This window comes from Carassius gibelio, chromosome B6, assembly GCF_023724105.1.
Source record: "Carassius gibelio isolate Cgi1373 ecotype wild population from Czech Republic chromosome B6, carGib1.2-hapl.c, whole genome shotgun sequence".
Lineage (NCBI taxonomy): Eukaryota > Metazoa > Chordata > Actinopteri > Cypriniformes > Cyprinidae > Carassius > Carassius gibelio.
In genome coordinates, this window is record NC_068401.1 from 5,805,069 (window position 1) to 5,822,197 (window position 17,129).

At 37.1% G+C, this 17,129-nt stretch overlaps 1 protein-coding gene across 1 annotated transcript; it reads left to right on the plus strand.

Moving 5' to 3' along the window:
- Window positions 1-669: 669 nt before the first annotated feature.
- On the plus strand, window positions 670-9,065 carry LOC127959898 (protein Wnt-2b). Its single transcript, XM_052559319.1, has 5 exons — window positions 670-1,049; window positions 4,434-4,654; window positions 5,990-6,267; window positions 6,373-6,637; window positions 7,478-9,065. Exons 1-5 carry the CDS (start codon window positions 934-936, stop codon window positions 7,705-7,707), a joined length of 1,110 nt encoding a protein of 369 aa, XP_052415279.1. The 5' UTR covers window positions 670-933; the 3' UTR covers window positions 7,708-9,065.
- Window positions 9,066-17,129: the final 8,064 nt, after the last annotated feature.

Here is a 17,129-nt window from a genome sequence, read left to right on the forward strand (position 1 = left end):
GGCCTGGTATTATATTATAATCAAGCATGTGATAGATAGATAGATAGATAGATAGATAGATAGATAGATAGATAGATAGATAGATAGATAGATAGATAGATAGATAGATAGATAGATAGATAGATAGATAGATAGATAGATAGCCTATTTGTAGGCTTTTGTACTTTTGCCTCCATTTTAGCCTTGTATATGTCGTTTTATCATTTAAAACCTATCCAACCATCAATTTTTGGCTTAAAATTGTACTTATGCTGTCTTAAAAGTAAATGAAACCTGTTTTGATATTTTTTATGAACCTAAAACTCTAAAGTGTCTAAATATACTTTGGGACAGTTAACGTTAGCCTGTCGGAGGCATAAGTCACTGCATACCAGGGTAGAGAACAATTACCTCACTAAAATAGACATAAAATTATATATTTTTTTTATGTTAATCTAAGGTACTACAATAAACATGGTATTACCATCGTGTTAGAACGATGGTTTACTTCTTTGTAAGCTGTCAGAGTAATGCGTGTTGAGAAGCGCAGATTTGATCTGTGACAGCATCGCGCGCGCCGCTCATTCATCTCGTCTCCTCGTGCTGACTTCAGCCAATGAGCGCGCAGACTCCCCCACCAATCAGAGACCTGCCTCTGGATCTAATTCTGCGGGACAGATACTGTACCTCACTCACTGGACTATAAACCACCACATTCAGATTCGACCTAAAGGAACTCAATTTGGATACGCATGAATGCTCAGTATTTTATATGGATGCGTCTGTTTTCATTCTGAGTGATTTAATCGATTATATCGTGGAAAGATAAACTATTTGAATTATGAAGGATAAAGTATCTCAAGAGCTGTTATGAACCTGTGACTTTTTCTATTCTTTTCCTTTCTTTTAATTTTTTTTTTAATTGTATGTGTTTATATACTGACCGAGTAAATCATGCGAGGCTTTGCTGGAGTTCAGTCACGCCGTGAACCTAGCGGCTCTGCTCCCAGGATCTACCTGCCCTTCATCTTACTGCTCACGTTCACTCCCAGTGTGGACTCGTCCTGGTGGTAGGTGTTTCTAAAGTGTTTTACTCATTGGCTCATTTTCATTTTCTTTTAGAAATCGAATTTAGGTGCATACAGACTTAAATTAAACTAACAGAACTGTTCCCAATAACAAGTAGCCTACGCGCATTTAATTTGTGTCCAATATGTGACTAATCATGTGATTAATGGTAATAATTAATTTCGAATCAAATAAAACACAAAAAAAAAGAGATTTCAGTGTAATAGCTCGTTTAATTCAGGTATGGTTCCAAATTATGACTGCAGATCAGATAATTTCTTATGACTGTAACTAGAAAAGCAAAGTTTTTTGGGACGAAACCATATAATTTTTTTTTTTATTTGAATTTAGTTTATATAGTAAACCTACATACATTCACTTTTGTACAAGGGTGGGAAACACGTATTTTTCCTTAATGCAGTATATGGCACGGCTGAATAAACTAATTCCAACTTTTGTCCATCACTATAGATATGACTCAGGTCCCCTTTAATTATGTGATTATGATATATTTTTTCTGGCAGGAGGATCAAGCATTTGATCATCTAGAAAAGTAGAATACAAAATAAAAAAAGCATTTCAGACTACAGTAGAGAAATAATGGATTAAAAGTTTGGGAAAAAAAAGCCTATGTCAAAATAATATTATTACAAATTTTCAGCAAATATAAATATACATTTGAGATTCTAAATTGACTTTAACATGGAAAAGGTACAGTATATAATGTGTGTGTATTGTGCAGCATATACATATATATATATATATATATATATATATATATATATATATATATATATGTATATGTATATGTATATATATATATGTGTGTGTGTGTGTGTGTGTGTCATGTAATTCAGTCCTCTTTAAATATATTTTTTTTTTCATTTATAGACTAATTTGTTACAAAGCACGATAAAAGGAATAGCAGTTAGTATTTTACAGTTAGTGAAGTATGACACAGATGAAAAGTACTAAAATAGCAAATAAATTGTAATAAATAGCAAAAAGATAAGTATAATCAGACCAATATTACTGAAAAAAAAGATAAAATGATACAATCAGAAAGAAAAAAATAGCTCTAGATGGCAGGTGATGGCAGAAATCCATAAACCACGTTTAATCATTTCTCAGGACAATTGTTAGTAAAGACAGAGAAGTCTGATGTCTTAAAGTGACATTGATCAACACATTCTAGACTGTTCTATGACAGGTCTTGGCTGGATCAGCAGACCTACTTGTGTGCTGAACGCACCATATAAACACACTTGCTAGGGTGATAGAGATTTGAAGTGACTTAGTTCTGAAGTTATTGCTTTTCATCTCCATTTCTTCACTGCATAACACCAGACATGATGACACAATGGCAGCCTTCGCCTTTAAAAATGTCTCTAATTGCAGCATTCATAAGTTCCCCATCACGTCTCAGAGGTAGCAATATCAACATAGTCAGCGCACTGCCTAGTGCCCCACAGCTGAGTAAACAGCATAATCTCAGACCATGCTATTTTTTGATACTTTCAATTAAAATGAATGCTGGGTTTCTCTCAGGATGGACAATAATACCGTATTTCATGAATGGGGAAAGAAGGGTTATCGTTTGTATCATCTATGTTGAAATAACTATACGTATGGCCCCTTTTGCTCTCCATAAGGCAGCGGGGATTCGACGGCGTGAGTCCGCAAGACAGCCGTGGCGGCATGCCCAAAACCGTGTGAGCCAGTGGTGATAAATATCTCTAAGTTCCTACGGTAATTTATACAGTTATGGGGATTGTTGTCATCGTTGCAATCAATTCACGCATAGCGGTTTTCTGGCTCACGTGCAGTGGCCATTCCCAGTCCCAGCCGCATACAGCTGATAAGTGTTCTGGAACAGAGAGGGAGAGCGAGATTGTGTTTCTGTGTGTCAGGGATCAACAGGGCAACCGTGCAAAGCCGGCAACAGCAGGCCCTCCCATGGATGCTTTATAGCGAGAGGAATAAGTCTTTCGCTGGGCTGTATGTTTGCACTAGTGTGTCAGTGTGTGTGTGTGTGTGTGAGAGAGAGAGATAGAGCAATAGAGACAGCCATAAGAGGAGTGGAAATTGTCTGGTAGGTTTGTACGGAGTGCTGTCGCACAAACCCAGACACGACTGACTGGATAATGAGATCCGGGAAGGAGACAACGGCGTGTGAGCACAGTGTAAACCTCACCCAGGGTGTCTGTGTGGTGCGCTTGAACAGACAGGGTCCACCAGGTTTTTGTCAGCCTAATTAACAAGAAACCTGCAACATAATGACAGATATTAATGCAAGATTGTCAATTGTTGCTGCACTCTTGTAGATATTTGTCATCAGAGAACCATGGGATGTAGGACAAATTGGGGTGTATCTAAATTATGGAGAAATAAGTAGCTCTTAAAGGGATAGTTTGTCTCAAAATGAAATTTATGTCATCATTTACTCCCTTTCTTAGAGTTCTAAGCCTGTATGACTTTTTATTCATTTCTTGAACACAAAAACAACACTGGACCTCATTGCATCTTTTGAAAAATACATTTTTCAGAATACATTATTTTGTGTTCTACAGGAGAAAGTAAGTCACACAGGTTTTGAATGACCTGAGTTTGTGATGAAAGAATTTTCCAATGCGACCTCATGGAAATTTGCAACTATTTTATGTTTCATAAATTTGTACGAACTGTTTGTTCACATGTTTTTGCTCCACTGACAGTTTAATGAAATGAAGTTGGGGTGGACCTTGGTCTAAAAATCGTACACTTCTTCATGAATCATATCATACAAATTCATATGAAATGGCCGTCTTGTAAAAGTTTTATGTTTTCTCATGAGATTGGGTTGGAAGTTTCATTTTTGGGCGAACTATGTATTTACAAACTAGTTTTTGCTGACACAGTAAAGTATGAAAGGGCTATCATTTATTGCGAAATATCAAAAATTAAGGGACACGAAATTGATTTAAGTTGAAATTATTTTATTATGCGTGAAGAAACAGACAGAGACATGGAACTAGCACAGCTAAAGGAAATCAACTGGCTGGGAAGATGGGCAATTATTCAGTTTAGTGGTCGCTATGCAAAAATATTTATACCACAGAATGATTGACAAGACTGAATCAAGCATTCCAGAAAAATGTGTATTAAAGTTTGGCTGACATGAACTTTGAAGGTTCAGCCTCTAAAAGAGATGGACCCAGAAGAGAAGGCAGACTGGATCAACTATAAAGTGGGTTTCTCATGTTCAGCGTGTTTGATTTGATAATTATGCATTCAATTGAGTTATAATCACAAGACATTGGGCAACTACTGCAACAGTAATGTATATTTATGTATTACATTTATTAATTTAGCAAATGCTAGGTCAAATAATGTGTCTGTTTCTGCAGGTACATTGGTGCTTTAGGTGCACGGGTCATATGTGACAACATTCCAGGGCTGGTGAACAAGCAGAGGCAGCTCTGTCAGAGACACCCAGATCTCATGCAGTCCATCGGAGAAGGAGCCAAAGAGTGGATCCGAGAATGCCAGCACCAGTTCCGACACCATCGCTGGAACTGCAGCACGCTGGAGCGAGACCATACTGTTTTTGGCCGCGTCATGTTGCGCAGTAAGTGTTTGTGTTACACTTTATTCCTGACAATGGCTGACATCAAAATTATACAGCATGCAACCTTGTATCATGTAAAAAATCTTATTTTATAAGCCACCAAAGCTAGTAGAACCACCGCCAAAAAGAAAGACATGAGGAAGCATATTTTGCACAAAGAAAAAGCCAATTTAAGTACAGTATTGTAACAAAAATATATAATAAATATATAATATTATACAAAAGTTATATGAAATATACTATTTAAATGGCTAAATATTTTACACTAGTACTGGAATGGTAATATTGGTTGTTTACGCACTGATTTAAATATAAAAATATTGTAATGAAGTAATATTTAAATGGAAGTTCAATGTGAACTAGAATTGAGAATAATGGAAAAAACAAAAACACATTAAAACAATCAAACAAACAAAATCTTTAAAAAAATAATAATAATAATAATCAGAATTTTGACCAAAAATGTCCTAAAATAGCCTTTTTGTCCATTGTGGAAACATTATGTTTTCATGCATATTTGCCTATAAGGTTATGCTTTAGTCAATCAGCTTGAGGTGCTGGCATATAACTGTACAGTAAAAGGTGCAACATTACAGCTTTACTTGCTGCAAGAACAAAATCGGTGTAAAGCATTAAGTCAAGACAACAATGCCGTCAATATGTCTGTTGGATAGATATCAGGGAAAAAGTGCTTTTAAGTCTCCACTTCCCAAGAATGGGCGAAAGTCTGACAGAGAGTGGATATTCTCCAAATACAAGTGGCCAGTCGGGAGGGGGGTTCGCTACAGGCTGATGTATAAACAGTAATAGGAGATGTAAATATTTGTGCAGATGACTCTGGCAGACAGACAAAGCTGCTCTTTTTGACATATCACCCTCTGTTCTGGCTCAGTGCGCGAGCTGGAGGAGGAAAATGAGCAAAATAGGGGTCATTTTGCACTACTTTGGTCAAAAAAACACACCTCAAGGCTATGAGTGCAATCGACCAAAGAAACTAAAGGTGAAGGGGTGTCAGCCTGAATCAGTCGAATGTCTGAAAGCTCTAGGGTGGCCTCCCGCACTTAGGCCAGCCAAGGGGCTTAAACCTAGGGATGATGTTAAAGAGTTGATATAACAAAAGCACAGTGGATTTAACACCATAGTAACAGCCTAACGCCTCATCAACTTGCTTGGCTCTATTAAACTACTAAAAAGCAAAGTTTTTAAAGTTAAAACATTTTCTGACAACTGCAAGCAAGCCATTCTTTGGCTGATGCTAAAGTCAACATAAAACCCTGTGCTTAACCCAGAAATTAACACGCTATTATGAAAAATCTCCCACTTTTCTTTCATCAGGTAGCCGTGAAGCAGCATTTGTTTATGCGATCTCCTCTGCCGGGGTGGTTTATGCCATCACCAGAGCGTGCAGTCAAGGAGAGCTGAAGATCTGTGGCTGCGACATCAACAGGAGAGGCCGGGCGAGCGATGAAGAAGGCGACTTTGATTGGGGTGGCTGTAGTGACAACATCAACTATGGTATCAAGTTTGCCAAAGCTTTTGTGGATGCCAGAGAGAGGATGGTCAAAGATGCCAGAGCACTGATGAATCTGCACAACAACCGCTGTGGGAGAATGGTAAGGGTCAAGATGATCACATTTGATCGTTGCAAAATACACCCTAACAGGTAAGCATGTTATTGAGTGGTTCATAGGTCATGGGTTGAATTCTGTTTCCTTTAGGCTGTAAAGCGTTTTATGAAGACTGAATGCAAGTGTCATGGAGTAAGTGGGTCATGTGCTCTCAGGACATGCTGGCTGGCTATGTCTGATTTCCGGCAAACAGGGGACTACTTGAGAAAGAAGTACAATACTGCTGTGGAGGTCACCATGAACCAGGACGGTTCAGGCTTCATGGTTGCTGACCGAAATTACAAGAGAACGACCAAAAATGATCTAGTATACATTGAGAACTCTCCAGACTATTGTCTAATGGACCGTTTGGCAGGTAAGGAATAAAGAGCATGCTAAATGTTTTCATACCATGATAGTTGGGATATCAAAAAGTAATTGGGCAAAATTCTGCCAAAGAAAATATCTGAGACATATTCACCCCGTAGTCCCAAGACAGAAATAGGAAATTGTATATTGCATTTTAAAGAATAGAAAACTTATGTAAGTACTATTTAGATTTTGCATTGTTACATTTCATGAAAATTAAACACATTTCTCAAATAATTTATTACTACTACAACGCAGTTTAATGCAGTGCAATAAAAAGATGCATTAAATTCTAAAGTATTTATACATCGTAGTATTTGCCAATAACTGATGGCAATTTAGATAAAACTAATTGCCTTCAAGTATATTTTTTGTAATACAGTAATAATGAAAATTATTACAATTATGAGAGTAATGAGAACCACCAGATTATTGAAATACACATAGATAATTAAATATCCAAGATAAAGCACACATTAACTGCGCAACTACGCAAGACACGTGCTTAATCATCATGAAAAAAAAAACTTTTATAATAGTAAGTAAAATGTGCTTCATTTGTTTGCTTCAAAAATGTTCATGTTTATTAAAAATAAATACAATTTATATTTTTATTTTATTATCATTCATTTGTGTCTTTTTTGGTTTTGAGGTGAACAACTATATGGCCCAGACTTGAAAATACCCAGTTGCCCCATGGAAAAACTATAGTTACCTTGAAATACTTTTCTAAAGCAAAAGATCTTGATCTGAATAAGTGAATGGCCTATTGACTCACAATGGAACCATTTTAGTTTAATGTAAAATAATGACCCTGATTTATTAAATTTCTGCATCTATATTTCAGGTTCCCTGGGTACAGCAGGACGGGTGTGTAACAAGTCCTCCAGAGGCATGGACGGCTGCGAGGTCATGTGCTGCGGCCGTGGGTATGACACCACGCGTGTAAACCATGTGAGCAAATGCGAGTGCAAGTTCAAGTGGTGCTGCGCTGTGGAGTGCAGGGACTGTGAGGAAACTGTGGACGTCCACACCTGTAAACCACATAAGAAACCCGACTGGCTTGATTTGACCTGACTGCCATGACCATGACCAATCAGCAGCTACTGGTGCTTTTCCGTTCTCAGGTTTTTGAAGTGGGCCAACGCATTGTGGAATGTGTAGTTTCTGACTGTAACGCTCTGATCTCCACTTGCAGAACCCTGAACTTTACCCGCCTTCAATGATGCAAGTACAGAGATTACAGGCCAGTCTGGAGCACTGGTAGACGGTTGGTGTCATGGGAAATCACACAATGGATATTGTCTGGTGTTTAATAGAACCAACTGTGAACTGTTTTCAAACTGTAAACACATTTGGCTGATAATATCTGTGTCTATATACATCAAATTATGTTTTTGGACAGCTTTGATAAATGCATAGAGTTTTAGGGAAAGAACAATATACAGCATCAGTTCAAAATTCCCAAAGAACATAGCGAGTCACATTTAGTCGCATTTCACTACAAGAACAATTCCACTTCATGGTCCAAAATAATACTTTGAAGGGTGCTGTAAAAATGTGATAACTGTACTTCTCATTTACTTCATGGACCATCATTTTGATACACAACTTATGCATGAAAGAATTTGATCAATGATCAATTTATTAGGTGCTTTCGCACCAGAATAACCTTTTCATAGTTCCTAGAACTACTGGTGGAAGTTCCCGGTTTTTGGTGTGTTCACATCACAGGAACTAGAACGTACGTTGTTTCAGGAACTTTGGCCAAACATACAAAACACAGGCTACCTGACATTTTTAAAAAGCCTTGGAAAATATTCAGGAAAACAGCCATAACGTCGTTTACCTGTTGTCTGCAGAGTTATTTTCTCAGCCTCAATGATTAACACTGCATGTTTTCATAGGAGATTTGGTCAGATTTTCATGCATTTTTAATTGCGTAAACTGTGCGTTTACATTCCATCTCTGTTATCACAAAACCCGCAATCCACAACACAGCTCCGAACACTTCATCGTCCATTCACCAGTTGTTGATGTTTGTAAATTACCATGAATAAGGACGTCACTGTTGGCCACTTCAGAATTCCTGCTGCTGGTGCAAATGCAACCAGGAAAACGGCCCGAGGGAAAAATTGGCTCTCTAGGAACCACCATGCTGGCTTGTTCCTAGAACAAAGTTCAATAGAACTATGTGACGCAAAAGTGTCTATTGTAACATCCCATTGTCATTGTATATCAGAGAAATATATCTTTCATGTTATCTTTTAAAATATCTAAGCACTTAAACATCCCTTTGAATATGAGCACTTTTTTGTTGGTTTGGTAAAGTTTGGTTCCAAAAACTTGTCTATGATCAGTATCTCAATATTTTCCCTGATGGATTTTTCGTTGACATTTGATGTTTATTTAAATAAAGAATCCAAACCATCAGATACCATGACCACAGACTGTTTGCACACAGTTAGATGAACTTTTGCACACAACATACAAAATTGCATACTAAAATCTGATAGATCCTGTGCAGTTTCTGAGAATAAAAAAGGCATAAATTTGCAACAACAAACTTGTTGAATGAAACGGTTTTCAATACGTGTTGCTTAAAATCTCTGAAATGCTTTGCGTTTAGGCTGAGGTAGTTAGTAGCAACTATAAACCATATCTTCTAAATGCGTTCAAATAAATAACAACCATTAAAAAAAAAAAACTCTGAAGCTAAATGGCCTCTCTGAAAGTTTTACTGCTTGCTTCATATATGTGTTCATATATATTGTATATTCATATATGTCCTTGTGTAAAACCCACACTAAATGTCAAATCATTGCTAAAATAAGACAGCAGCTTACTGAGATTGAGCAGCAAAAATAGTCAGGTAAGCATGACTGGCATTCTTCCCCATTCATTTTGCTGCACTGAATGAAGCACCTTGGTTTGACAACATGGTTGTTTCTAAATTTGCTGTTATGATGGATGAGTGAATGAAGCGCTTGAGTGGTCACAATGGTCAGTAATGCATGTCCAAAATGGTGGCACCATTAATCAAAAGCAACCTGAAACTTTGTCAGGTAAAGACTGTGGAAGTTCATTTTGTCATTGTACAAATTGCAATTGACGAAAGAGGCCCAAAAGGAAAGCCATTGCTATATAAACAATATCCAAACAGCATATATATATATATATATATATATATATATATATATATATATATGAACTTCCAAAGAATTTTCTAAATCATTAGTTTACTGTATATTATTGATTATTAGAACTGAAGAAAAAAACCCTGCCATATTCAAAATTCAGATGATGTATTATGTATCACAGCCATGTACTATGTTGCAGTTCCTAAAAAACAAAACCCCAACCTGTTTAGATTTATTAATTCGCCAAAGCCAATGTTTACTCCTTTTTGGCCTTCGATGAGTGTTAATTTTGGCCCCTGCGCACAAGCAATTCTGATCTCGAGCCATTCTAATTTGTGTCACGTTGTAAGACAGAGCTGCTTGTAGCTGTTTGACCGGATTTGCTTTCACCTCTGTAATTCTTATATCAAGATTGAAGTCTCAAAGGGCGCCAATAACTCTCTATTGTTGCTTCATTTTCAGCATCTCATCCAAAGATACATATTTCCAATTGTGGAATGTCAGAAATTTCCCACAGCTAGTCTGATTATGTTTTCCGTTGTTCCACCTCACACCTCATCTTTGCCAGAAAAACTTGTGTTGAGAAAGACTTGTGGAAAACATGTCAGAGTATGTTTACTTTTGAACATTGTAAAATTACCCCCTTGGCAACACTAGCCACTTTGTGGTTAGTGTTGAAATTTATGTATGTTCCTAAACAGAATCGGCTAACATTTTAATTAGCGCACTAATCCGTACAAGGACGTATTGATAGAGTCAAGGCGCTGAAAGCTAACATAGCATTCAAAACTTTTGTTCTTTGGCGAAGACTTTGTGTATATTCGTTGAGTCACGTGATCATGTCCTCAGAGCCCAATATGTGTGTGGTCTTTACAACTGGATTCATTTTCAGTCAATTGTCTAAGATACTGATCTTGTTATGCTAAAAATAATAAACCAGCTGTTTCAGAGATAGATAAATGAAAAAAAAAAAAAAAAAACGTGAACAACTGGATTTTAAAATATTGAGGTAAAAATTAAATGAAGCAATTTAGATGAAAAATAGAGTAGCGAATGAGCGAATTCAGTCGAGGTGTGCTATTACATTTCTAAGCAATTTTAATTAAAATTTTCATATGGTAAACAATACTAAATATGACATTCACTCGATTTTTTATAAGCAAGTATTATTTTAGTTTCTTATCCTCACAATTCTCCAAACCAAGAACTGGTAACTACTACACCATTTTGGAAATATTTTTGCGTCCTTACGAATACTCTTGCTCATACAGGAAAAAGCCGCATTGGGAATGGTGTACTTCCCACTGCATGCTTTAGCCCACAGATTCGCAGCAAGTGTTTGGTCTTGAGAGAAGATTTATAGGGGAGATAAGCGTTATATATACGTGACCTTTGGGGACGAGTGTGGCTTGGCTTGCAGAAGCGGGTGGTTGGAAGCGTTAGCACGCTTGCTGTCAGACGGAGCTTACAGGCCGGCGGCGTTGGATTAACACATAAAAACTCTTATCTTGTGAGTCAGCTGGCAAGAATGTAGCTCTTCCAAAACTTCCAAAACAGAGGCACAGCAGCACTACAGGGAGTAAATACAGAGCTCTTTATTTTTGTTAAAGGCGTTTTGAGATGGAGATCTGTGAAGAGATATGAGAAACGCCTTAGCAACTGCAAATACTCCTAATAGCAGTACTCTAGCAACCAGCCAGTGGTGTGTTAACCGAAAGGAACTATGGTTGCAAGTTCCATCATTACCAATTAAGTTCAACAGAACTAACGACCATAGCTAATTATATGCTTTTGGAATAGCAAGCAACATTTTAGCAACTACCCAAACATAGATACTAGGGTGTTGTGGGTAGTTGTCAGGGAGTTGCTATGCAGTTACAAGATGACAGGCCCATCCATAGTGTCTACAGTATTCTAGTTCTCAATATTCAATATTCTGGCTACTTTGTAGTTTTACTGATAATTAAAAATATACACCACTTTTACTGTCTACTTGACTTGATTTTTGATGTACTCTTTACACCAATACACTTGTGATGAGTAACATTTTAAATAGTGCCTAACTATTTCTGCAACAATGTATTTCTGCTACAAACTAGTGATATCGCCATCTATACAGCATTGGAGGTATTACATCTTGTGTTTTGCCTTTACTGACCCAAACTGGTCAATAAGGCTACTTTACGTGAATGCTAGTGCATTACCAGGTAGTTGCTGAAACACATGTATTTCATACAGTATGAGATGAGGACATGGCTGAGAGCTTTTGGAAGGATACTTTCAAAAGCTTTCTTTTCACAGCGACCCATTTCGGTGCATGTCCCTTTCAATGCTAATGAGCTCTGCTCACCCCACCCTTTTCTTCCTTGGGGTGACCAGGCGTTCTCATGAGACTGTATACTTTAGCTGCATTTCTCATGGAACTGGCTAACTAGCACATTACTAGGAAAGGCGACTTGCAAAGATTCATTTAAGAGAATCTTATACTCACTGCTTCTGTAGATAAAGCTGGATCACAAATGATTCATGTGAACATAGACTTAATTAAGTAGAATGGGGGTGCATTACCCTCAAAAGCAAAAGAAATCCACTGCATCTTCAGTGGCTCAGATGTCGAGAGTTAAATACTGACTGCTATGTTCATTATTACATCCTACAACAAAACACCTCCATTGCTTAGGAGACATTCTTCTCTACACCTGCTCTGGCGTAGAAACAATGGCAGACTGTTGACAGCTCATTTAGGGTGGGTCTATGGGTGGGTCTATGCTTAAACACCAGTGTCACTCAACAATTGTGGGAGTGGCCTGGGTCTGTGTGATGTCACTCTGCCAAGAATATGTGAATGATTTGATCTGAGACTTATGATTTATTGGGATTTTTATCATTTTAGGATGGTTATGTACACACACTGCCAAGACACATTTCAGTTCAAACAACATTTCATGAGTTCGCCTTGCAGATAATAAAGCATGAAAGAATGGTATGCGTATTTGGCGTGCTGTCCGGCAAGAGAGCTCCAAACTCGGCAAGTGCCCAGAATGCAGAATGCTCCCCACCATAGTAATGGGTCGACGGTTAGGCGTCGGGGTGGTGGAGGGATGCTGAATGACTAGAGAGAATGAAGGTAAGGTTGCTTCTATTGTTTATAGTGGTTCTCTCTCATGGTGGTTGGAAAGATGATGTGATTACTGATAGGGAATTGACAGGACTGATTATCGGTTCATGCTGCTCCCGAAATTTGATAATAAAACATCATATAATATTTAATATATTTAATTTTGCATCCGATGACCCATTTAAGTACTTGAGCTTAACCGAGACTCCAGAGTTTAAGAAGCTGTGTCGACCTTGATTTATTGCAAGTTTGAGGTGTTTAAGGACTTGTGCACAGTTGACCTTACATTAAGTATGAATAAAATACTTAACTAGGCTACTGTTAAAATCAGATACCCTAAGAATTTTACTGGGGAAAAAAACTTGTGGTGGAAGTTTTTTTTTGAAAATTTTGACAAACAGATGGCAACACTGTCAAAATGATCATTGCAAAAATGACTAAAAATGCTGTAACTGGCAATGTCAATATGATGCAATTTCAATGTTTCCTTATACTTTGGATTGTTACAATCTGTTTGTGCATAGATAAGATTCCTAAACTTGTCTCAAACCCAAAGAGATATCCTTTATAAAATTAAGACTCATCCACGCCCTCCTAAAACGCCTCATTTAAACAAGCCCACGTCACTGTGCAAGAAGATTTACTTAACACCGCCCGAATGTTCACACAAAGAAACAAGGCGTAACTTTGATCTTACTTTAGTATTGTTGCTGCTGCCACCGCCATGTCGTGGAGATGCTGTGTTTCGTTATGAAAGCAAAACTACTTGTGAAGTGATGTGACATACAGCCAAGTATGGTGGCCCATACTCAGAATTCATGCACACACACAGCAGTGAACACACACACACATAACCGTAGCAGTGGGCAGCCATTTATGCTGCGACACCCTGGGAGCTAAGTCGTGGTATTGCAGGTCTGAGACTCAAACCAACAACTTTAGGGTTAGGAGAAAAATCTCTAACCACTAGGCCATGACTTCCCTTTGTTTGGTCTTCTAAAGGAGGATGCAACTAGAAATCAGTGGTTAAGTTGTATTTACAACACTGTTCCAGAACAGTTCAACCCAAATATTCAGATGTTTGCAGCGCATTTTACGGTGGACTGTTTCCTGCCTACAAAGCTGTTGTTTCTATAAAGCGGGGCAATTCCAACTTTGCACAGTCTGGTGCTTCTGACTGACAGCCTGTAAGTACATTTTCATAATTAAAGAATTTGCCACTGCTCATCCAAATGTGAGTTTTGATCATTGTAGAGTAGCGCTTGTTGTTTGTTGTTTCTCCGATCACAAATGGAGACATGGTTTTATGTTTACATGACGCGATACATAACGCAACGCCTAAAAACACAGTATTAGTCATTATAATCCATAATTATGTCCCCACTGGATGCATCAAATGCCTTTATTGGTTTTGTCTCATCGCACCAGGACAGAGCATCACAGTACGGTAAGATGCGTAACATTTTCATCATCCGCTTGAGATATTCAGCCAATTACAATGCACTGGATATTTGGCCAAACAGCAAACACCTCGCTTTTCAGAACAATGAGCTTTGTAAAAATCCATGCATTTCAGAAAGGCAGGGCAAAGAGGAGCAACAATAATGCATGCTATGTAGAAAATAGTGTTTTTTTTTACCTTAAACCTACACTACACCAAATAATGTTCTTTTTGCCAGTGTCATATGACCCCTTTAAAGAAACACAAATGCATTCTTCAAGTACTTGACTGAACACATAATACACACATGCATGATGACACTGTTTTCACAAATTAGGATTTTTGTAGACAAGCAATAATGGTATAGTTTTCAAAAAGTTGCACTTTCAAACCAGTTTTTAAACGTTTGCGCTATTGTTTTCCCCAAAAATGCAGTTGTTGTGTAAATGAATGTCTAAAACACAAGTTTTAAATTTCAGTTGTGTCGTGTAAACGCCCCCTTAGTGAGCACTAAGGCAATATAAGAGAGGCATGATATGCTGTAATACAGACACAGCTTTAATACAGCAAAGACTTGCAGATGCGACAGTATCTGCTGCAAACACTATTTGCTTGGCTGTCACTATCTTTCGTTACATTCGGAGGCTTAAACCTTCAGTAAACTGCCAACCTGAACAAATCCAGACCCCTGGAGAGCGCCAGTTAAGACAGCCCCAAATACACTTAATCCAGCGGTAGGCCACCAGCTCTGTCAAGACCTGTGATGATATCAAGCAAAGCATGCCCTCATCCTTCACAGGCATTCGCCAGGTTGTTTTTCTGGTACATTAACATTTTCAATTAACATCTTCAGTGTTTTTTGTAAATATATCACTGAATAAACATTATAAACACTGGATAAACATCACCAGTCTTTTTGGCTCTTTTCTACTCTACATGCAGTACCTTATGGAGCTTCATACAGACCCTGCATGACCCCGTCTGACCGTTGTATGGATGACTGCCAAAGAAAGCAGGTGGTATCGGGACCTTTGATGATCAGACACTATGCATTCGTCTCATATGTAGCTGTGAACATCCATGTCCATGCCAAATATGTTGAAAGGGAATAGTTGTGCTTTAAAGACACTGGAGCAAAAACTGGATTATGAACAACAGCGTGTAACTTCAGCAGCCATATTTGGCAATAAAATGTATGAATTTAGCAGACGCTTTTATCCAAACGACATGCATTGCATTCAAGCTAACAGTTTTCTCCTAACATGTGTTCCCTGGTATTCGAAACCCAAACCTTACGCTTGCTAATGCAATGACCTACCCCTTGAGCTACAGGAACATAACAATAATACACATAACTTTAAGAAAATATAAAACTAATGTTAAAAAACAAAAACAAAACTACATGTATTTCTATTTTTGTTATTTTGCATTAGAACAGTTTTTAACATTGATAACAATAAGAAAGATTTCTTGAGCATATATATATATATATATATATATATATATATATATATATATATATATATATATATATATATATATATATATATATATATATATATACTGTTGTATAAAATTAGTATGAAGCGATGTGATTTCATTCGGCTAATAACATCTAGGCTAATAAAAACTGTTATTTTGTTTTTTTATGAGTAAAACTGTAATGTTGTTAAATATTATTAAAACATTTTTTAACTAGTTTATATTTTAAAAACTAATATATTCCTGTGATGGCAAAGCTTAATTTTCTGTATTATTTCTTAAGTTTTCAGAAATAATTCTGCTGATGCAGATGATAAAATATGCTCAAGAAATCTTTCTTATTGTTATTTGCTCTTTGCCCTGCTTTTCTGAAATATATATATATGCATATGCCATATTGAGTGTATATGCCTACTGTACAATATGCAGAAAGGATTATGTAATTACCCAATTACATGAATCCATCCCCACATCAGAGGTGATAGTGCTCACAGCAGGACAGGAACTAAAGGAGAAGAGTGTTTATTTGCAGGTTGGTAAAACCCACTTAGTGATGATTACTATTTACAGTAGCCATATATACAGAATAAAAAAAATTAAACATAAGTGTAACACGTTATTTATTTGAATGTTTTGTACTGACCTACCTTCTGCATCACATGCCTCCCACCCCACGCGTAACATACTGTACATTTGCCACCTTGAAAACAAAACCCGCCAACAAACCTACCTTGTATACATCTTAAAAAAAAAAAACATTTAGGAATACAAATAACATGATTCCTGCATAAAAGATTGTAAAATTAAATTATGACTTTATCTCATTGAAGCGGATTTTCATTATAAAAAGATGATACATATAATATAATAGTCAAGAATTACTTAACCATTTTATTTTTCACGTAATATGGGCACAGCCATTTGTACATTTTATGGGTCAGGCTTCTGGTCTCCAGCTATTTATAGATTTACCAAAAACAGCTAGTTTCGCTGCTTGATATTGCAAATTCCTTCTTCATATTTTAATGTACTGTCTTATTTATGAACACACTGGTTTGTAGCGCAAACAATTTAACTGCACTTTGTTATTCTTTTGGTTACTTTCCTATAGTGCAAGTCTTTTTATAAGTGTGATTGGCATGTCCTGCTCATGTTTTTAACAGTATTTTGATGAAACATTCTGATAAGTCTTTTCTGCCGGCCAATTATGTGAACATATGCAACATGAATTCATCAACTGTCTCCAGAACAGATTGCCCATTAAAACCAAGAACTATAACTATAAAGAGAACTATAACAATAGTGTAACTACATTAGT